General features: G+C 39.4%; 2 protein-coding genes across 3 annotated transcripts in view; one reads left to right on the top strand and one right to left on the bottom strand.

The window, feature by feature from the left end:
* abca7 (ATP-binding cassette, sub-family A (ABC1), member 7) overlaps positions 1-18,620 on the top strand; it is a 31,496-nt gene extending 12,876 nt beyond the window's left edge. For both annotated transcript variants that reach the window (XM_049587684.1, XM_049587685.1), the window contains 29 exons: positions 574-713; positions 866-1,003; positions 1,441-1,676; positions 1,876-1,933; positions 2,067-2,269; positions 3,474-3,597; positions 4,330-4,475; positions 4,695-4,819; positions 4,981-5,088; positions 5,492-5,684; positions 6,037-6,131; positions 6,651-6,683; positions 6,801-6,906; positions 6,992-7,066; positions 8,027-8,196; positions 8,610-8,787; positions 9,560-9,675; positions 10,164-10,308; positions 10,609-10,732; positions 11,064-11,193; positions 11,473-11,599; positions 11,834-11,896; positions 12,457-12,563; positions 13,080-13,221; positions 13,295-13,429; positions 13,798-13,901; positions 14,086-14,178; positions 15,963-16,212; positions 16,917-18,620. In XM_049587684.1, the coding sequence (XP_049443641.1) occupies positions 574-713; positions 866-1,003; positions 1,441-1,676; positions 1,876-1,933; positions 2,067-2,269; positions 3,474-3,597; positions 4,330-4,475; positions 4,695-4,819; positions 4,981-5,088; positions 5,492-5,684; positions 6,037-6,131; positions 6,651-6,683; positions 6,801-6,906; positions 6,992-7,066; positions 8,027-8,196; positions 8,610-8,787; positions 9,560-9,675; positions 10,164-10,308; positions 10,609-10,732; positions 11,064-11,193; positions 11,473-11,599; positions 11,834-11,896; positions 12,457-12,563; positions 13,080-13,221; positions 13,295-13,429; positions 13,798-13,901; positions 14,086-14,178; positions 15,963-16,212; positions 16,917-17,402 (4,150 nt within the window). In that variant the 3' untranslated portion in view covers positions 17,403-18,620. The remainder of the gene's footprint in view (positions 1-573; positions 714-865; positions 1,004-1,440; positions 1,677-1,875; positions 1,934-2,066; positions 2,270-3,473; positions 3,598-4,329; positions 4,476-4,694; positions 4,820-4,980; positions 5,089-5,491; positions 5,685-6,036; positions 6,132-6,650; positions 6,684-6,800; positions 6,907-6,991; positions 7,067-8,026; positions 8,197-8,609; positions 8,788-9,559; positions 9,676-10,163; positions 10,309-10,608; positions 10,733-11,063; positions 11,194-11,472; positions 11,600-11,833; positions 11,897-12,456; positions 12,564-13,079; positions 13,222-13,294; positions 13,430-13,797; positions 13,902-14,085; positions 14,179-15,962; positions 16,213-16,916) is intronic.
* A 76-nt stretch (positions 18,621-18,696) lies between these two features.
* LOC125895658 (uncharacterized) lies at positions 18,697-22,024 on the bottom strand. Its single transcript, XM_049587686.1, has 3 exons — positions 21,495-22,024; positions 20,195-20,400; positions 18,697-19,265 (listed from the first exon to the last, which is right to left on the bottom strand). The coding sequence occupies exons 1-3, from the start codon at positions 21,927-21,929 to the stop codon at positions 19,124-19,126; spliced, it is 783 nt and encodes a 260-aa protein (XP_049443643.1). The 5' UTR covers positions 21,930-22,024; the 3' UTR covers positions 18,697-19,123.
* Between the last annotated feature and the right edge of the window lie 242 nt (positions 22,025-22,266).

The raw sequence follows: 22,266 nt of genomic DNA, 5'->3' as shown, positions 1-22,266 counted from the left end.
AACCACTGGTACCGAGCTGCCATTGCATCTGACTTAATGGCCATCCACACCCTGAACGATAACTATAACAATAGCTGTAATGATGTGGGTATCCACACTCACGAACAGTAACATTCTGTAAACAGTGGTGCCAAACACTCGCTGCACGCTCCAGCTGTGTTTGCAGGGTGAGAAAATGTTTCTGTTGTCCATCAAATTGCTTTTGAAAGTGATCCCTGCGATATTGTTTGCAACTGTTGTTGTCATTATAGTTGTGTGGATTCCGCCATCCACTTGAGTTCATGATATTTTAAAACATTATATGTATAGTTATTTTTACAGATATTGTTCTTGGCGTGGACGGTTCTTTACTCTGGTTATGTTTGATGGATTACAGAAATTCCTCTCTAGATTTGTTACCACAAGCATCTTTTGAGAGTCTGGTTTGTGTTTATGAAATTAGTCACATTACTGTGAAATAAATGAAAAAAAAAACTAGATTATCTGGTAGACCTGGATTTCACCAGAAAACACTCAAATGCTTTCAAACAGATGTTCATATTTCCTGTCTGTGTCCCTCCCTCTTTCTGTCAGACTAACAGTGGAGGAGCATGTGTGGTTTTATGGGTGTCTGAAGGGTTTATCTGAGGCAGAGGTGAAAGCTGAGCTGGACACTCTGCTGGAAGATGTCGGCCTGCTGCACAAACGACATGAACAGACCAGAAACCTCTCTGGTAAACTCTTTTTTAACCTCTGTATAAAATCATGACCTGACCCTCACTTTCATCATTGTACATGTTGATGGAGGGGTGCGTCAGCTTTGTCCTGAAAAATAAACATGTTTGTGTTCTAAAATTGAATCTCTTCTTCTCTGCTTCTCTGTCAGGTGGCATGCAGAGGAAGCTGTCTGTGGCGATCGCGTTTGTCGGAGGCTCTAAGGTGGTTGTTCTGGATGAACCCACAGCAGGGGTTGATCCTTACTCCCGCAGAGGGATCTGGGATCTGCTACTAAAATACCGCAAAGGTGTAGTATGGGCGGGAGTGCTGTGAATCTGTGGCTCTAGTTGTGATTTCTGAGTAGGGGCCAAAAATATATGAACCATGCTTAAGATGAGGCGCTGCTACTGGAAAATGCCAAACCAAAAATGCTGTTCTGGAGTGACAACCTTATAGCTTTATATGCGTTTTCTTGAATTGAAACACAAAATAATAACACAAGAGTGGACTTACAAAACAAGCTGAAAAATAATGTATAGTTTCCATGACCCAGTCTTTTTATTGTAATGTTGCTGTAAAACCTGGTTGGGTTTTACTTTTAGGAGATGCTCGCTGTTATCTAAAGGCTTGTAGGGGAGAACACCACCTGAACCTGGAAAAAACCCCAAGATGACAAGCAAACTGCAAGACCCACATAATTAAGAGCTATAGTCAGTATGTGTCTGTGCTGTCTTTGCCCATCAGACCGGACCATCATCCTGTCCACCCACTACATGGACGAGGCGGAGCTACTAGGTGACCGGATTGCCATCATCTCCCAGGGGAAGCTTTGCTGCTGTGGCTCACCGCTCTTCCTGAAATCCCGCCTTGGATCTGGCTACTACCTCACTGTGGTGAAGAGGGAGGGACTGGACACCAGCACTCCCAGCAGTACCAGTATCTGCACCAGCATCAGCACCAACAAGCTGCCTCCTCTCAAGGTCTGTATTTTTTTTTTCTTTTCAATTTTAATTATCCTGGAAGAGTTGCATGTGCTCTCTTTACTTCATATCCACACTGTTACCTGCACATTCCACATTTCTTCTCAAACAGTAGTTGTTGGTAATCTGTATCTTGGAAAAATCAGGTTCAGTAACTTAGATGGGGTGAAGTAAAGTAGAATTCATTTTTGTGTTTCAGGACAGTGAGTCATCCATGAGTGAAGACACCGGCCTGGGAAGTGAGGAGAGCAGCTCATGTGAGTGTTAAACTGCTGTATTTTCTTGTATTTGCTGTTCTACAACCACAAGTTTGGTATTAATAATCAGATATCTTAAACTAAGGCCTTTATCATTGCATGATCCCTCTCCTATTCATTGTCATCACGGCAGACCTGGCGGCATTGCTCTCCTTGGCACAGCAACACATCCCAGGTGCGAGGCTGGTGGAGGAGTCAGGGCATGAGGCAGTGGTCAACTTGCCGCAGAAGGCTGCCAAGGACAGCAGCCTGGGCGTCTTCCTGGCAGAACTGGATCAGAGGCTGACAGAGCTGGGCATCAGCAGCTATGGCCTGTCGGACAGCGCACTAGAGGAGGTGAGATATTTACATCGTTTTTGAAAGATGAATAAATAAGCTGCTTGATGCATTGGCTTAGAATCCATCAGAGCCTTCAATATAGAAGCCAAAGCTTAAGTTTAAACTCTTAAGTTAAAAAGATGTATGATACTGGCATAAAAAAAGGTCTCAAGGGTTCATCTGAGCTCACTATGCATGTACTGTAGGTCCACAGCTATGGAGCCAATTAAACACGCTTATAAACCACAACTAATGAAGACATTACTCCACCAAGAGATATACATTTTTTACTCAAGTCAAACATTTCTTCCTTGTGAACACAGAGTTTATGTAACTCAAGGGTTTTTAAAAACAAGCTGCCATGTTCATAATGTTATTCAGTCTATGCATTTTAGATTTGTACATAGGTATGTAATTGATAACAAATTGTTCTGTGGTTTTTGCACAAATGTATGTTTAAGAGTTTGGAATTTAGAAGTACATAATAATTGCACAGCTGAGATGATGAGGCTTCAGCTAGGTACAACCCTATTTTGACATAATTGTTATAGTTTTCTAAATATATCCAGACATATACAGTAGTTGCACTTGCAGATTTGCATTTTATAGAAGACTGGCCTTGGCCTTGACATAGCTTTGACCTTAGCGAAAGTCTGTGCTCTCCAAGTGCCCTTCAGTCAGTGGTCATGACAGACATCTATAGGAGCTCGGCCAGGTGTAATCAGGAAGGCAGGATATTTTTGGAGCAGCCATGGTCTTAATGGGTTTAACGTTTGCATCAGATTAGCTCTGATAGTGGAACCTGATAAGTTTACTCAGTCAGAATAAGCCACTCACTCTCTGCTCCTCTGGCCTCTGTGCGAAACTATGGGATGCTTTTATACTGCCACCTGCTGTCTGCACCTTCAGCTGTCACGGCCTGAAGATGATTTTCGGGGCAATTTTTCAGTGAAAACTTAAAATCTTGTGTTCCCAAACCTGGCAAAAAAAATATTAGAAGCTTAAACATGGAGAACTTAAAATGAATGCCTTTAGTTTCAACTTAAAGCTGCATTACATGAGAGTTTAATTAAAATCCAGCCATCTTGGGCTCCAACAGGTGCCCACCACATACAGGAGGTCACTTGCCCTTTTCACACTAGATATTCCTTTAAAGATGGACTTGTTGTGTTTGTAAGCAAGACTTTAATCTCTTTACCATGGCCACTCTGTACATTTCCAGATCTTTCTGCGAGTGGCAGAGGAAACCGGCGTTGATGCTGAACCAGAGCTGCAGGCTGAATCTCCCCAGCAGCCCTCAGCTGGGCAGAGGGCTCAGAGACAAAATGCTGAAGAACCAGAGACAGGTATTCAGAAACGCTTGCAGACGCATGGATTTGTGTACATACCACACAGTGTTTCCATGCACAGTCAGTCTGCTGTTTCGTCTCCAACTGTGACTGTTTGTTTCCATAACGCTGCCAGCAAGGAAAAGGCCTCGTAAACAAGGTACCCTCAGATCATCTCTCACTGAAAGTCATCATTAGATAGAAAAAGAAAGTGTTTTTATTTTCCCCCAGTAGATGCACAGCATGTATCTTTATCTGTTAGAGCAAACACATAAGAGGCATTTAACTGAATATGGATTCATAAAACAACACACACACAAACCAAACATTTTTGTTCTGAATGCTGTCAATACCACATTTTTACTTTTTTTTTTTTTTACAGTGTTTCTCCCTAGAACTTAATGATAAAGGCTCTGAACATGATTAAGACCATAATGGGACATAAGCTCTCAACTAAAACCAGATGGACAAAGATCTGTAAGTTTAGCAATCTGTTTAAGCCTGATCGAGCCAACAGACTTATTCAGTAATAGTAGGCAAACTGTGTGCTACATGACTGCTTTAAAATAAAGAATTATTATACAGAGACACAACAACACCAAGTCTGTTGTCATGTCATGTCTCTAGTTTTCTGTGGCTCTCTTTTGTTGGTCCGTTGTATCAAACGTGGACAGCTCTGACAGAAGTCTATGCATCTCTCAGCCCAGTATGCTGGCATAAGCTCTAACTCCGTGTTCTTCCCACTTGCAGAACCTCAGGAGACAGACTTGCTGAGTGGAGATGGCCGAGGTGGGGTCCCTCTGACCGGCTGGTGGCTGACGTGGCAGCAGCTGAGAGCTCTCTTCGTCAAACGCTGGCTTTATGCCCGAAGGAGCCGCAGAGGCTTCTTTGCTCAGGTGATGATAAGTATCAGCCGCAGCTGTGAGAGAGCTAGATTCAAAGGCCAGCCATCGTCATCGGGTTTATGGGTTTTATAATGAAAACGCAGGCTGTGTCTTCTCCATCTGTTTGACTAATCAGTCATTAGGGGTTTTGTTAATAAAAATATAGTCAGTTACTTATTTCATGGTGTCTTGGTGGCTGTTATTTTAGCTGAAGTTTGATTTTTGCTTTAGATTGTCCTGCCTGCTATGTTCGTGTTGGTCGCTCTGCTCTTCAGCCTCATCGTTCCTCCATTTGGGAAGTATCCCGCCCTGCAACTGCAGCCCTGGATGTACGGGGAACAGTACACCTTCTTCAGGTAGACCTCCACCCAAACATTCAACTTTCATCAGCATAGAAAATATGTTTTATCAGTTATTTCCGCCATGAATTAGTTTGGTCTACTCTACCTCTGTGACTGGTGATGTTTTTCACTTGATGCCTCATTATTGTTATTGTCCTCTGGATTCATATTTACAGCAACGACGCACCTGGGAACCCGGCCATGGAAAACCTGCTGGAAGCTCTGCTGGACAAGCCAGGGTTTGGTACCAAGTGCATGGACAAAGGGGAGGAAGACAACAGCACGTAAGACAACCCCTGTGAATACATTGATTTGAAGGTAGTGAAGCATCAGTTTCATAAACATGATAGACAGCAAAAAATCTACAAGTGGGAGATAAAACAGAGACTTCCATACTTTCCTCATGAATATTACTGTGTGGCGTAAAAGTAAAAATGATGCTTCTGTTCCTGAGGATCACAAATTGCAGTCATTTGATTGGTGGCATGAAGTAATCAATGACCTTTATTAGCCTGTAGTAGAAATTTTAACATTATCTCTGCAAACAAAATTTTTGGGCTTTGGGGAAATCTGTATACCTTTTAAATATTTTTGTAGTAGTTTAATATTCTTTATTTTTAATTACCTGATATTCAGGCAACACTTCAGTGCTTAAACAATAAACCTAACTCCCTGTTCTCCCTGCAGGAGTCCTCAGTGTGAAGGCGAGCGGGGTGGCTTGTTCATGCGACCACAGGTCTCCTACTCCACCTGGCAGATGTTTAGCAGAGGCAACTGGAGCAGAGACACACCGTCTCCTGACTGTCTGTGTAGCACAGAGGACATCCGCAGGATGCTCCCCGACTGCCCGCAGGGTGCCGGTGGACTGCCGCCTCCACAGGTTGGTATGGTATCAGGTCATGACTGACTTATGTGCAGAATGTAGTGCTGATTATCTGACTTCTGCACTGAAGTGACTGAAAGTATCATCAGTGCACTTTCACATGCTAAAATGAAATTATCTTGATCTCTGTTTCATTTAAAATGGAGCCAATTAAAAGCACATTCAAGGACAAATGTGATATTTAAGTTAAGTAGAAATTAATCTAAAGCCAAACTACAGCTAATATTTCCTGGAACATTGTAACCTTTTCCATTTGGTTGCTTTTCCATGTTATCATATGGTGAAATATACTGCACTTGTGTCTGTATCTGGCTCTTGGAATATTTTTAATTTATTTTTTATCATTTAGATTAAGAGGCTGACCGGAGACATCCTCCAAAATCTGACAAGTTATAACATCTCTGATTACCTGGTGAAAACCTACTCTCAGATCCTCAAGAAAAGGTACAGCATTAAGCATAATAGCATGTATTACTCTTTGGTATTTCATTTAATTTTGTTACTTTTGTTCATTAGTTTAGGTTGTGTTTTTGATGTAGATTACTAAGGATAATAGCAAGGTCTTAAACAATTACTTTCCCCTCTTGTGGTGTTTAAAAACTGAGCTTTAAAATTGCAGCATCTTTGATGTCAGTGACCCAGTTTTATTTGGTCAAGTGTATATTTTATTTTTCCCTGAATTTATTTAATAGCCTACATACCATGTGACGCTCAACCCTGTTGCTTTACACTGAAACTGCCAATAGCTGATTTATTTCAAGGAGGATGACATGCAATATATTTGTACTTTGGGGAAAAATGTGTCATTCTATAATGATTGCAGACATATTTTTGATATCAAAAGACGGATAGCTGTAGTTAGAACACTGATGTTAATGTAGACAATTAAGGCCTATATTTCCCTGTATGCTTCTTTTAAAAGTATTCCACACATTCACTGTCTTTCCTGTTTGTCATTAACAGCCTAAAAACCAAGAAGTGGGTGAATGAATTCAGGTGAGCTGCTGCTATAAAACATTATTTTAGAAGCAAAATATCTGCAGTATCTGAAGCCAGTGTATTGGCTTTTTAAGGCGTGTAGACTGACAAGAAACAAACTGTTTTGTCATGCAGATACGGAGGTTTCTCCCTCGGGGGAAGCGCCACCCAGACTTTATCTCAGGTCCACCATGTCGAAGACTCGATCACGGCGATCAGGACTCGTTATCGAGTTGCACAGGTATAAATGAGGTTTCAGACATGTTTAACTGAAACTAATGTTCTTCCTGAATGTTCTTAATGTTTTCTGATGTTCTCTGATTCAGAACAGTTCATTGGATCACCTGCTAATCAGACTGCCAGATTTTCTGGGAGGACTGAACAGTCAACACAATGTCAAGGTAGATGTGTGTCTGTTTATCTGTCTTCTGCTCATTTTCTGCAGCTTGTCTTTAAAGGACACCCTTAGTGATGGCTACATAATCCGTACAGCAGGGAAAACCAAAAAAATGCAGAAAACAATTTATATATTTTACTCATTTATTTTGAAAAATGTAAATAAGAAACAGAAATGACTAATGATCCATCATAAGACTCTGATCTGTTGATAATTTCTGAACTCCTGTTTGTGCTCATTTTTATAGAGCAGGCAGAATGAACTTATTAAAACGTAAAGGCACATTGTAGCTGAGCTCAAGCACTTTGAACATATGCTTTAATTCAGTTTTCTTGCTGACCGCATGTGGTCGCATGTGTGCAGTGATGAACACTCCATAGCATGGAGTAGCAATAGCAAGTTATTATTTTGGTCGATTCAAATCAGCAGTGTGAGGCTGCCTGAATGCTTTTGGGGAGAAGAATTTGTCTCCTGTTCTTGTCTTGTTTCACTGATTAACACGTTTTCAAGTGATTGCATCAAAAATTAAATGTTTAAAGTGTTTTCACAGAATTACCCAACAATGTCGGCATACAGTTTGACACAAACTGCCTTGAGCTCGACAAACCTGGCTAACCAGGCCTAAGCTGACTAAATAGCGACTACTGCGCTGCAAAAACTAAGCGAGCGTACAAGTAGTTGACTTAAATAGACTTTTTTTGAAAGTACAGTAATTGTTTGGGTCACAGGGTGCAACAAACCGAGGATGTTGCATACTGAACCAAATGTCCTATACTGAACAGTTCAGAATGAATACCTCTACTGTTACATCCCGATAAGAAACATATTACATGTATTTGTGTGTCTGTTTCTATGTAGCTGTTTGGTAAGTCTTTCTTTCTCTCAACATTTTGCCAAACGAAAACTAGTGCATATTTTTTTTAAGTTTCACAGTGAAACATGTTTCTCTCTTTGTTGTTCTCAGGTGTGGTTTAATAACAAAGGATGGCATGCCATGGTGTCATTTGTCAATGTGATGAACAATGGCCTGCTCAGAGCTAGTCTGCCACCAGGTCCAGAGAGGAGAAAACACGGCATCACCGCTTACAACCACCCACTCAACCTCACCAAGGAGCAACTCACAGAAATGGCTATGTAAGTTCACTGCTGTGGAGTTCTGAGGCTGATGTTGGCGGATTCGATTTCTTGTGTTTGTGCCCCCATTAGACACAAGAGGTAAATTCAGCTTAGTCAGAACACTTTAAGTCTGATGGATTACCATCTAAGGAGGGTTTAACGTCTCTGCTTGGACTTTGACTTTAATAGGTTGCAATAAAAAAGTCACGTTTATGCCAAAATGAGTGGAACATAATGATATGACTTAAATATTGTTCAGCAGTTAGTTGTTAAAGTTACAGGGAAAATGTATTTACTGATTGAATATCAGAAATAAAACAGAACAACCAAGTGTGAGTTGTGTCATACTTAGGTTTATAATGTATATATTGTTCATGTAGACGTGTTTTTCTGTATCTAACCTGTGTGTTTCCCCCTGCTTCCTCCGTCAGGATGACCACATCAGTGGATGTTCTGGTTTCCATCTGCGTGATCTTTGCCATGTCCTTTGTGCCAGCCAGCTTCGTCCTTTTTCTGATTGAGGAGCGAGTCAGCAAAGCCAAGCACCTTCAGTTTGTCAGCGGGGTCAAACCTATCCTCTACTGGCTGGCCAACTTCACATGGGACATGGTCAGTACTCAAAGAGGAAGGAAAAGATGCATTTTCTTTACTCTTATCAGCCACAAGTTTATCACTATCATTATATTGTGAGGTTTTCCCAGATTGAAATTATACAAAATATCCACTAACTCTGCAAATACATGAAGTAATTTCCAATCATATTTGGTGGGATTTCTTCATTAGAGGGGATTAGGTACATTTTCAATGTTGCATGCAGTATTTAATTACTACTATTTGCCAGTTGAGGTTGACGAGCTCAAGAGTTGCTCCTTCCCCCAGATTAAGATATATAGGCTATATACAGTATGTACTTCAAAAATAAGTATAGGCGTAATAATGAAAACAAAATCCATAGATCTAATAATTTGTCATTCCGTTCATGCATTAAAGCCCCCAAAAACTATATGATAAAAATCCAAGTTCTGGGTCTTCTGTGTCATTCAAGCCGCACATTTGGTGTGACTGCGTGTGCGAGAGATAGAGCATGCGCCAGTAAACCTGTGAAGCATTAAACAAAAACCATAATGTCACAGTGGAGAGAGACACACAGACAGACGGACCGCAGTAGATGATGAAGAAGTGAACAGTGCACCCCTGGATCCTCCTACAGAAGTCCGGGATAAGCTCCCAATGTCCTCAAATCATAGAAACACCCCTGGAGCTCACCTTAGATCTTCAGCCAATAATCTGTGTGAGATGAGCCTCAGTAGAAAATAATATTTACTGGATCAAAAAAGACTTCCTCTTTTTCTAAAATGTTTTTTCTTTGTCATCTTTTCAGTTGAACTACACCGTCCCAGCCACCATGGTGGTGCTGATCTTCATCTGTTTCCAGCAGCAGTCATATGTCTCGGAGACCAACCTACCCGCTCTCGTCCTGCTCCTCCTGTTCTACGGGTGCGTCCAGGCTCAGAATCCACTGATTTCTGTCCTCACTGTTACACTTCTAAAATCATACATCACTGACTGAACAATCGGAACGACTCATGTCTGTTTCCATACTCGAGGATAATCAGTTTTCTTTTTATCTGTGTTTCAATCCTGCGTACTTGAGACATCTTAAGCCTGAATCTTGATTTTGACTTTTCTCTTTTGACCCTTTATCTTTTTGCTCTGTGCATAACTACAAAGGCAAACATATTGACAGCAGTGATCTTATAATTATCTCATTAGCTACAGGATGATTTATATTATGGGACTCAACAATCCCCATGCCAAAAGAAAAAAATGTTTAAATTACTTACATTTTACTTCAGTTTACTTGCTATGATACACAATTTCCTCATGTCTCTTTATAAACAAGGTCTCTCTTGTTTCATATATGGTTTGTAACAACGGTATTGTATCTGTCTCTAATAATTTCTTCACCTGATGATTCTCTGTAGGTGGTCCATCACCCCTCTGATGTACCCAGCGTCCTTTGTGTTCACCGTCCCCAGCACAGCCTATGTGGTCCTGACTTCCATCAACCTTTTCATTGGAATCAACGGCAGCATCGCCACCTTCGTCCTGGAGCTGTTTGTTGATGAGGTACAAACACTGAAAGAAATCCTTAATTATTGGCTACATCTGAAAATACAAAAAACAAATGTCAAAGATATAACAGCAGCTACACAATTATAGCAGCAACAGGCATAAGATCTTGATTTCATTCACATGGAGCTCTTAATTTGAAAGTTGTTTTTTTTTACTTTTAGAAATGTAATATAAAAGTGAGGTGGGAAAGCAGTAATCATTCAGTCATTTTGTGCATTGCAGCAAAAAACACATTTTATTTCGAGGCTCTTTAACTAGTCTATGATCTCTTGGTGACTTTTTCTTTCTTTCCAGCATCTGAATGAGGTGAACAGGATCCTGAAGAAGGTGTTTCTCATCTTCCCTCATTTCTGCCTGGGACGGGGACTCATCGACATGGCCAAAAATCAGGCCATGGCAGACGCTTTCCAGAGACTGGGTACTTATATATCCACCTCTAAATAGATATCTAAAAATCTGTTCAGTATATTAGAGCTAAAAATTATTTTAACCCCAGAAACTGTGAACTTCTCCCCTCCACCTCCTTCTCATCCTTGTGGTGCTTGTGCACTACAGTTTGAATATATAATATATAGTATAATATGTATTGTGTTGTTAGACCTTTTAATGTATGAGGGAGATTTTCTTTACCTTCTGTGGGGGCATTATTGTATGCATACCTAAACACTTAATCTGCAGCAAACAGACAGGACTTATAATATATACAGATATATGCACGAGAAGATTGAGTGTGGTTCTTCCTTCTCCAGGCACGAAGCAGACTCTGGACCCTCTTCAGTGGGACTTTGTGGGGAAGAACCTGTTTGCGATGGCAGCTGAAGGTGTTGTCTTCTTCATCTTCACCATACTGCTGCAGTACAAGTTCTTCATACACGTCAGGTACGTTTAAAACAGCTCTTTTAATATTTTAATATTGAAGCCGCAGTTTGAATATATCAAATATTTGAGATTTGTCACAGGAGATGAGGAATTTTAGTTTGGAATTTGATAAAGTAGCACAGGATATGGCATGTCATGTTTGAAGCCACAAGAGCTTACAACAGATGGGCAAAAACAGGAAGTCTACCCAGGTGCAAGCAGTTTCTCCCTTCAACACCTCTTCATCCCCAACAGTAGTAAAACTAACTGAAACAGCCTATCTTTTATCTCTCCGTTCAGGCCGTGGTGGTCCGAGCCTCAGATGCCTCCTCTTGGTCCAGAGGATGAGGATGTCGCCAGGGAGAGAGAGAGGGTCATAAGTGGCAAAGCCCAATCAGACATCCTCACCCTTATCGACCTCAGCAAGGTACAGCCGTTAACCTTACTCATTAATGCTCCTGTGGCTGAATCATAGCAAATCTCTGCCTTCAGTTGACATCAAGCTTTTATGAGAAAAAAATAAACATTCAAACTTCTTATTTGAGTCCTGTTTGTAAGAGCTACATTTGTGAATTTTTGTTTGCCATCATGCATTATTATTTTTGCTATGATCGTATCACTTCCTGGTTGCTGGTAAAACAAAGGACTTTTTGTTTTGCAGGTTTATAAAGCAGGCAGGAAGCCAGCGGTGGATCGTCTCTGCCTTGGGATTCCCCGTGGCGAGGTGAGAGATACACACCAAAATCAATGAATCAAAATCAATAAACACACACAGCCATTATCTGACTTTGGTTCTAATCAGCACTGTGTTTGTCAGACATGTATATCTGCTGTAGATACAGTCATTATCTCCCAAAAGAGGTAATTTTGGACAATATACCACTGATTATTTTATCACCACTACTACTACTACCGTTAGTATTGTTACTACAGCTGCTCCTGCTCCTGCTTCTATTACTGAAACCATTAAATAGTAATACTCCCACAACCGAAACTACTGCTTCTAAAAATACTGCTGCTGCTTCCCCTACTAATGTTGTCACTGCTGGGCCTACAATTACTGTTATAAATATTGTTCCGCTGCAGCTGCTTCTACGCCTACAACCACAACTGTTACTGCTACTACTGCAGTAGTTTTTGCCGCAGCTGTAGAGTGAAACATCTGTTACAATTTAGCTAAGTTTATAACTTTACATAGTCTCAAGGGAACGGTACTAGCTGCTGACTACAGCTGCTGAACGTATAGATCTATTAATAACTTGATGTTGTGTATGTGTGCTCCAGTGTTTCGGCCTGCTAGGGGTGAACGGAGCAGGGAAGACCTCGACCTTTCGCATGCTGACCGGAGACACGGACGTCACCTATGGAGAGGCTTTCCTTAATCACCACAGGTACAAAGCATCTCTACCTCCTGGTTATTCAAGTTTTACAAAGGCATTAAAAAATTCAAAAGTGAATAACATCAAACAGTAAATGATATTTTTGGGAATGATTCTTTTCTAGAGAGGAGGAAAGGAATGTGGATGTGAAGCTGAATGTGATAAACATTTTTGTGAGCACATAAAAACAACAGTGAATACAAAATTAATTGTATATTTTTGTTTTTGGCTATTAAATTGTCAAAATCTCTAAACCTTGAAATAAACTACAGTTGTAGTCATAACTGTAGTGCTAATATCAGTAGTAGCCGGGAATGTCTTGTAGAAAGAGTGCCAACTGAAGAGCTTGTGTTAGCAGCAGTAGCAGAAGCACCAGTAACTGTAGTAGTTATGGTGGAAGCAGTAGTAGAAGTATCGTTAGTAGTGTTAGTATTAGTCCTAGAAGTAATAGCAACAGTTGTGTACTTCTAATAGCAGCAGTATTAGTATTGGTATAACTGTGAAACTGTGTGTCTCTGTGGTTCTCAGTGTGCTGACAGAGATGGAGCGGGTCCACCAGCTGATGGGTTACTGTCCCCAGTTTGACGCCATCAGCGACTTGCTGACGGGCCGGGAACATCTGGAGCTGTACGCCCGCCTGCGGGGAGTCCAAGAGGAGTCTGTTGCCAAGGTAACGTGAAGGTGCAGCTCACGTCAAAACTAAAATTGAGACATTGAGTCATGGGATTTCTGATTTCCTGCAGGTGGCACAGTGGGGGGTGAAGAAGCTGGGACTGACCCAGTACGCTGAGCGGGAGGCTGGAGGCTACAGCGGAGGCAACAAGAGAAAACTCTCCACTGCCATCTCCCTCATTGGGGCTCCACCTGTTATATTCCTGGTGAGAAATGAACGGCAACCGCTTAGATCAACACGAGATGAAACTTAATGTCGCCTGATAAATTCTGTATTAGTTGGATACACATGATAAAATGCCTCAGAATTTACTTTTATATTTGAATAAATAACATTTTAAACAATAAAACCATAGATAAATTGCGACATAATGCTCATAAGAATCCTTGCATGAAAAACATACACGCTCAACAAAGATATTGCTTGTAAAACTTAGTAACTTAATGTTGGTGCTACTACAGTTTATCTGCTTTAATTCTTTCTTAAAGTGTGTTTAGTCATATTACTAAAATGTATTAGTATTTGACTCACATATTGTTTCACTGATTGCATGATTCATTTGATTGCTGTCAGGATGAGCCTACCACTGGCATGGACCCAAAAGCCAAAAGGTTTCTGTGGAACTGCATCCTCAGCGTCACCAAAGAGGGAAAAGCTGTAGTTCTCACCTCCCACAGGTAAGAGGAGCTGTACACTAAATTATTCTTCATATATTTGTTATAATTACAGATATACAACTGAAATCTAGCAGGCTGACCTCCAGCTATCTGAAGATCTGCTGCATCACTTCTGTATTTACACCTATAAGTTTCCTCACAGCATACATGTTAAAGGATTTTTATTGTGTGTCTTTGTGGTCAGTATGGAGGAATGCGAGGCTCTCTGCACCAGAATGGCCATCATGGTCAACGGCAGATTCCAGTGTCTCGGATCTGTACAACACCTGAAGAACAGGTAAGCAAGTAAACACGTAAACCACAAGTAAATTCCAAACACAGTTTATCAGTCAGTGAATGAATTTGTGCTGATTCAAATGCATTACGTCCCCACACTGCCTAACTTTACCTCTTCCCCAGTTCTATCAGTTACTTAACTATGTGCTTTTTAGACACGCTGAAGCCAAAGTGTGCTTCCTGTTTTGATGATTGTCCCCATGACAGAGAAGCAATCTGTGAAGGACCCTCTCCGAGCTGATATTTGTGTCACAGTAAAGCAGCTGAGTCACTCGATGAGGTTTACTCTCATGAGTCACTGCCACAAATTAGTGAAATAACCAAAGACAGTGTACAGGGACGCATGCACTGTTAATATCAACTGAGTTTGGTTCAATTCATGCACGGTGAAATGATCATTAAATTAACTATATTAATTAATACACAATATGATGCCTCATCTTTATTAGTGTATGTATGAGTTAAACCAGGTGAAGTCAGATATTAAATGGTAAAGATACACCATTATTTAGAGTTTGGCAATATGACAATATATATCATGTGAGATGATATAAATTATTCAGCTGTCAGATTTTTTATATATTCTCCATTTATATATTGTAGTATCCGACAGTTAAATAAGAAGGAGCAGGACTGTTTTATGGTAATATTGAATTATTGTGCAATTTTTGCATCAATATGAAGAAGTACTACTAATTAACTGGTATTTATTAGCTGCATTTGTCTGATACAGAGTTAATTTCTTAATTGATATTCTAAAAATATAGTATATACATGAAATACATCGATATTGCAATATAAAATTACATACAGCAGGCTGTGATATTGGATTTTTTTGCCCCACATGCCCATACTCCAGTCAAGTGCTCATTTATTAATGAAATATAGTAAGCTTGCAAATAATGATTATTATCATTATTGATTAATCTGGCTATTATTTTCTGGATTTATTGTTGTGTCAATAAAAGGCCAGACAGTAGTGAAATGTGCCCTGTATAATTTCGCAGAGGTCAAAGTGGCGAGTTCAAATGTTTGTTTGTTTTTTCTGTTTTTTTAATCCAACCAACAATCCAAAAGCATCCAAAAATCCAAAGCGAAATAGTTTAATATCATGTATGACGAAGAAAAGCGTCAAATTCTCGCTTTTGAGAAGCAGGAAATCAAAAAATTTGCTTTAAAAATGACTAAAACAATCATTCAGTTATCAACATTGCCAATTAATTTTCTGTTGATAGATTAAATGTTGCAGCTCTAAAATATAGTCTACTTTGTCAGATAAATATAATGTTTAATTGATCCTTGAGGGGAAATTTAGTCCATCAACATATGGAAATAATTTTTGTCTTAGTTCTCCTGATAGCGGCAATTACTTGTTGTAAGTCTTGTATAGTGACTTTGGTTTAACTGTAAAACAAAAAGTATTTCCAAAAGGACTTAAATAAAATGAAATAAAATCACTGCAAGGATAATTTGAGCTGTCGAATTTTTGCTTTTTATATATTTTTGCTGCACGTGTTACTCAACAGTGCATTTTCAGGAACAACATGTCATGAAGCTGATTGGCTTCTAAAGATGCTGATTTATTTCCACTTCAGAGTAAACAGGCAATTTAAATGTAATAGCATCTCATAGATCCTTGTGAGATTAACTTTTTCTGTCTTGTGTGTGTTGCTACATATTCTTGCTTTATAGAGCAGCTCTGAATCACATTGATTTGAGCTGTATTGACTTGACAGTATATAAAAAAACTTTGACTACTGTTTCTTCTGTCCTTTCATCTCTCAGGTTTGGTGATGGCTACACCATCATCCTCCGTCTGGCGGACGCTAAATCTGACCCGGACTCATGCCCCATCAGCACCTACATGAAGAGCTCTTTCCCCAGCATTGAGCTGAAGGAGCGCCACCAGAGCGTGCTGCAGTACCAGCTGCCCTCACACGCCTGCTGCCTGGCTCGTGTCTTCGATGTGCTGGCCAACAACTACGAGGAGCTGGGCATCATCGACTTCTCTGTTTCACAGACCACCCTGGACCAGGTGAGGACAATTCAAATCTCCCATGTTTCTGAAAAAGTGTTGTGTATTGGGCCTGATCTAAGCGCTTCTGTAAATAGAGCTTCACATCTCAAATGTCCTTTATTGAGGCAGTGTGTCAGCCACTAGAAGGATGCTGTTTCCCATCAGGCTTTGCTCTCTGGCTAGTTCATTGAGGAAAAAGCATGAATAATAAATAATGTTTAACAAGCTTTGTAAATTAACAACTAATAAAAAAGGGGCAGAAAAAGTCAGAAAATGGCAACAAAGAGTGTCAATAATCTTACCACATCACTTTTACTTGTCTAAATATATAATATATCATCACTCTCTCACATGGTTTCACATTTTCTATGATACCGTGAAACATAACAAATGTGTAAAATGTACACATTTTTAGATTTTATCAGTGGTTGGGGCAGCAAATTCTTCCAGTATCTGAGAAATTGTATTTATGTGTTTATTCATGGAGGAATAGGATCAAAAGATACATCTTAACTATTGAACAACATTTGAGTTATAATATGGAGACTAGTCCACACTCAGTTAATATCTAAGTTGCCCTTAATACAAAATACATTAGATAATTAGTTAAGAGATGTTAGCCACATGAACATAATGAACAGCCGACTGTCATTAGCTTAATATCTGACCAGGATTATTCAAATAAATTAAAGAATGACACTAAAGCCAGTTAATTTTTGTAGGTGTTTGTCAACTTTGCCAAAGAGCAGACGGATGACGACCTCCTCACAGATGTGGTTGTCAGCAACACAACAGTACAGACCAACCTGACTGCACTGTCCACCAGGATTAACCCTCCCACTATCCAACCACAGTCACCAGTCACACCTCCTCGGACAAGCAAGACTCCACAGAAGCAGGGGAAACCATCTGACAGCAAACCCAAAGAGGGTAAATCAAAAAAGCCAAAAGCTGGCAAGGTCAAATCCAAAGAAGGCAAAGCTAATGGAGAGAAAAGCAGCGGTACGGCGATGACCAGAATACCTCAGAGAGAGGAGAAGGCTCAGAGGAAGAGCCAAAGGGGCAGCAGTGGATCGGACAGCAGTAATGGTGGAGTTCAGGGAGAATCCAGTAAATCCAGTGGGTCCAAACACAAAGCAGAGAGCTCCAGTAAAAGTCCCTCTGCACTCTTTATAGTCGACAGCAACACACAGGACAGTGCACTGTGAAGTGGACTGGTGCAACGCAAGCAAAAGTTCAAAGGACCAACTAAAGTCAAAAGCTTTTTATTACTCGCCCTTGTTCATTTAAATGTTTTTCAGTGACGGCAGCGACCTCAATATGCAACATGGAACGACACAGCTCATTGGAATAAGAAGCAGAAAAGATGGAATTTGAAACTTACTGTTAGAAGTAAATTTATCCCCTTGGCCTCTTCTGAAGAAAGACAGGTGAGTACCTCCTAATGTGGTTTGGTGCCTTGTTCCCCTTGTTAACATATCTGTAGCTTTATACCCTTTATTTGGGTCCATAAATCTTACACTGTGTCTTTACTTTCTGTATCAGTCTCATAAGTCTGAAGTTATTTATCCTTAAAAATATTATGCAAGGCTTCATGTAAAAACAAGGGGTGGCTTTCCTCAGGGCTCAATCATTGGACCTCTCACAATCTCATCTATTTTTTTTGCTGAAAGCACTTTAAAGAAGAAAATGCTGCAAAATCTCAAACTGTTACTGGAGTATATGTGTTACATGTAATTATTAAGACATTTTTATGTGTCAGAAAGCATCTGAGAGGTTGTTTCAGAACATTATATAGTATCTCTCATGTGGAGAGAATTCTTACTGCAAGTTTATTGTGAAATAACTCTGAAATACTAAATTATGAACTTTCCAGGTGTTACTGTTTTGTAAATCAAGAATTTATTTTGTCTTTTATCTGTCAAACTTTTATTTATTTTTTTTTTTATTTTTATTTTGTGTGATTGGGTAACAGTGTCACTGTATGAACATGGGGTATTATATATGACAGGAGTGCGGGTGGTTCTTTACTTCTGCCTGTTATTTACTGTCATTTTAGTTATTTAATAATTAGATCATGTTTTGTTTTTCAACTTTATACATGTTACATATATGTGGCATACTTCCTGCTCACATGACATCTCATATAATTAACACAAGATATTAAAGCATTTTCAAACTATAAATCTATTGAAAAAGTCCAGCACGCAACATGCAATGTTACAAATTCTACGTAATGCCAAACTACAGCACTCCAAATCAAATCAAAGAAATTATGATAGCTCACAGAATTAAAAGTAGTATTCACCAGATGCAACAACATTGCCTTTGGTCAACATTGGTTTATTTTTTATTGTTCTTTATTTAAGTTTATTTTAATAAACAGTTCGTTTGTTTTTCTATAAAAAAAAAAAAAGTGACACAGCTGACTGAATGTCATTAGCAGGTTGTTACTGCACCGTAATGCACTGTTACGTATTCAAAAGATTGTTACAATGGTAACTATAGGCATGAGACAAAGAATCAGAAGGGTTTCATTCCAAAATGCAAACGGTTACAGTGTGAAATGTTGTGTTTAATACAGTTAAATGTGTTAAAAGAAGGCTGAAATGATGCAGACCTTAAACATCTTAAACATTACGATGGATCAAAATGGTGAATGTGTCATTTTGGAATGAAAGTCTGTACTACTGAATGTACTTTTATGGTATTATGCTTGAAAAGTTGTACTTGAACATAAATTTATCTGTGCATCTACTATAAGATGTACATTATATACTGAAGATATGCTAGCATAGAGAAGAAAAACTGTTGTAATAATGTCTGTTGTGAATGTTTTGTCCCGAAGGAAAATAAAACTGTGCTTTCCTGGATAATTTTTTAAATACTGTTCTGTATCTTATGAGTCCAGTTTGTTGTTTTTGATGAATTACTGCAGCATGCTGGATGTCAGGAGGTTTTTCTTCGTCATAGTGTGGATGAGCGTTGGTTTTGGGGCAGATGAAAGTGGTGGGAGGCTCCGCTGTGAGTTTACACTGCATCCACCCACTGATGTCTCTGTCACTGCTTCACTGTTCAGAGAAAAAAGACAGAAACCAAATTGACGGAGTGGTTTTCTTCACACTGAAGTCACTTATCTAATGTTATTTAGATAAATAACATTTACACATGAATGCAAAAACTCTACATGTATCAGATTTTAACATACAGTAAACATATTTAAACAACCTGTTTAAAGATGACATTGTTATCTACTGGTTTGCAATATTAAGGGTTCAGTAATGACCGATACTTTAAACATAAAATATTGTAGTGTTTAACCATTTTTATTGCCAAGATTTCAGTAGTTTCTTTGATTTGCCAGGGTAAAAACTGTATTTAGTCCATCGTGGGACACGACAATTTGTGTCAGTTGCCTTTTAGCCAACTTTACTGATACATCAAGTCACTAAAAAATGATAATCTCAGATTTTTCCTCATATTAAATGCATTTTTTTTTTTACACCTTTTGTGGCTTCTGTTAAAGCCATCAAACGTGTTCACAGTCATTATTAGTTCTCTAATATTTATTTATTTTTTGTCAGTGGCGGAGTCCACCATTCCCACACTGGATTTAAATGCCATGCACACGCACAAGAGACCTGTTTTCTTAGAAGATTTTGAAGGGGAAACATTTGTGTTAGTTCAAATAGAGCTACAGTGATTCATGAAGAAACTGAATTCATTTGAATTTCTGAATATTGAATAAAATGTGGAAATATATTCCTGTCAGATGTCCTTCTTCCTCAATAGCTGGAGGAACCTTCATTCTCTAGAGTGGATGAGGCTGTATTCATACATCATATTTAATTTAAAACCAGGTATAATAATCAAATATAAACAATGCTTTACCTTAATGAAACCGTGATTAATAGACTTCCTATATTCCCTTCAGTGCTTTAACTACCGTACAATGAACAATAACATTCTCCAAAACTGTACTCATAACTCCCAAACATACATGTCGGCCAGGTTTCTGTTCTCCGTGCCGCTCCTCTCCGTCAAACGTCGCTCACTAACAGCTGCGAGGAGCTGATCAGAATGGACACGTGTCCACCGTCCTTCATCGCGACCTCTCCTCTTCCTCCCCAGTTTCCGTGTGACCGTCTGCAGCAGAGCATCCAGACTGGACAAGGAGACGTCAGGGAGACGAAACTCAGGAGATCTCTGCAGAGAGAACAAGAGAGGAGAGTCAGACAGGTGTGATGGCAGTTGTGTTCAGAAGAGGAAGACATTTTTCCTGTCATGTTTTAGTTTGTGTGTGTTCTTGTATCTGTCTGACAGTTGTGGAAGGAGTACTTAGCTCCATATAAGTAAAGGTACCTTTACCACAGTGTAGAAATACATGGCCCTGTCCTCAGGGTCACAAGATAAATCTCAGGTTGTTGTTGTTTTTTTTTAATTAGATCATTCTTCATCTTGTGGACCTCAGACAGTTGTTAAAATGTGGAAATATCTTATGGAAATATATATGGGTTTTTTTCTGTAAGAGGTCACAATATCAGGAACTAATGGTTAATGTTTAACAGTGTATTACATTTTATAATCCTATTATAAGTATAAAGTTGTTACAAGAGTAATACTCAGAGTACAAGCACTAAGTAACTTTCCATCACTGATGTATCTTGAATAACTAAATTAATTTTGAACTGCTGTTTTGAAGTTATGCTTTCTTTTCTAAAAGCTTGTCAAATTATTTACCATTCAAACTTTTAATTTTAGACCTCATTCAAGCAATAATTTGAAAAATAAGCCATCAAAACATTTGCATCCTTTAATATTAGAAGAGTGAAAAATGTTTTTAATGTCTCTTAGCTTCTGTTTTAACACTCTACACTGTATCAAAGGGGCAATACAGAGTATTTGCCCTGTGTGTATATATCAATGCCAGTGACTCAATCAGGAAGATGCTGCTGTTTCTGACTTTTAAAACTCTTTTTATTGCCCAAAGCCTTGTTGATTTCTACTCTACTTGGCTAATGTGTTCTTCCCCTTGTGTAAAATTGTGACTAAATAACTCCCTCTCAATCACAGCCCAAGTTGTGCCAGACCAGTTTATGATGATGCAAGTCCTCTGGACTCTGGTTTCCAGTAAAGGTAGAGATTTAACTTCCTTAATGTCCTTTTTACTGAACTACGTTTACATGAGCTACTTCAAGCTTTCTTTCTTCATCTCAGGAATTTAAGGAGGAGATGTAATCAGTCTTTAATGATAAAGAAGAACGAACATTATTCGTCAGCTGGTTTTGTAGTTTACTCACACTTTTGGAGAACAGGGGATTGTCCATCCAGGGCCTGCTGTCTGCTACATGTCCTGTGACTAACCCATCGCCTCTGCAGCCTCTTATAGTAACATTTGAAGAGATGGTCCTTGTTTGTTCAGTTGGACTGATGGGAGGTAGAGGAGTGTGGAGCCCCCTCTGACGGTCACAACACTCAGGAGCTGGTTTAGGTTGAGTTATAGGTGGTAGCACAAGCCAAGGACTTTGTGCTTGTTTGGTGTCAGCCGCCAGATTTAATCCTGTGAAAGAACTGAGTATTTGTTCCTCAGATTTAGTGACAGATGGATCATTTTTGCAGCTGGTTTCAGGTTTCTTTTTACTTGTGCATTCGTTGTCCTCCTTTCTCTCTTCCTCTTCCTCCACTGGCTCCTTGGCTGCAGCCAGAACAGGCATCAGATTGACACAAAGCTTCATTATGTTCCCTGATGTCTCACATGTAGTAGCCTCCCTGGCTGAGGTGGATATGCTCTTAGATGTGGCAGCTTTAATCCTCTCCTTTGACTTCACAGGTCTCATCTTGGGAATTGATTTCTCCACTTTACACACGATCATCGGACAGGTGTCTGGCTCATGTTTTTCCAGTTTTACTGAGCTTGTCTTCTTCTCTTTCTTCATTCCAAAATTTGTATAAAAACACCTTTAAAAATCTTCTCTGATATTGTCCAAACATCTCTAAAAAAAAAAAAAAAAAGCAGATTGAGATTAAAAATTGTCCAAATTTTACTGACTTTTTTCTTTTGCCAGAAACAAA

The sequence above is a fragment of the Epinephelus fuscoguttatus genome, linkage group LG10 (genome assembly GCF_011397635.1).
Source record: "Epinephelus fuscoguttatus linkage group LG10, E.fuscoguttatus.final_Chr_v1".
Classification (NCBI taxonomy): domain Eukaryota; kingdom Metazoa; phylum Chordata; class Actinopteri; order Perciformes; family Serranidae; genus Epinephelus; species Epinephelus fuscoguttatus.
This window is presented reverse-complemented; position numbering and strand designations above follow the sequence as displayed.

Bases quoted from the DNA above. Each gene is read 5' to 3' on its own strand.
- LOC125895658 (XM_049587686.1), bottom strand. From the start codon at position 21,929: ATGAAGCTTTGTGTCAATCTGATGCCTGTTCTGGCTGCAGCCAAGGAG. The intron at 20,401-21,494 runs GTGAGTAAACTA...TTCTCTCTGCAG, and splicing joins ATCCCCTGTTCTCCAAAAGT to AGATCTCCTGAGTTTCGTCT. The intron at 19,266-20,194 runs GTATGTTTGGGA...TTCTCTGAACAG, and splicing joins AACAGAAACCTGGCCGACAT to TGAAGCAGTGACAGAGACAT.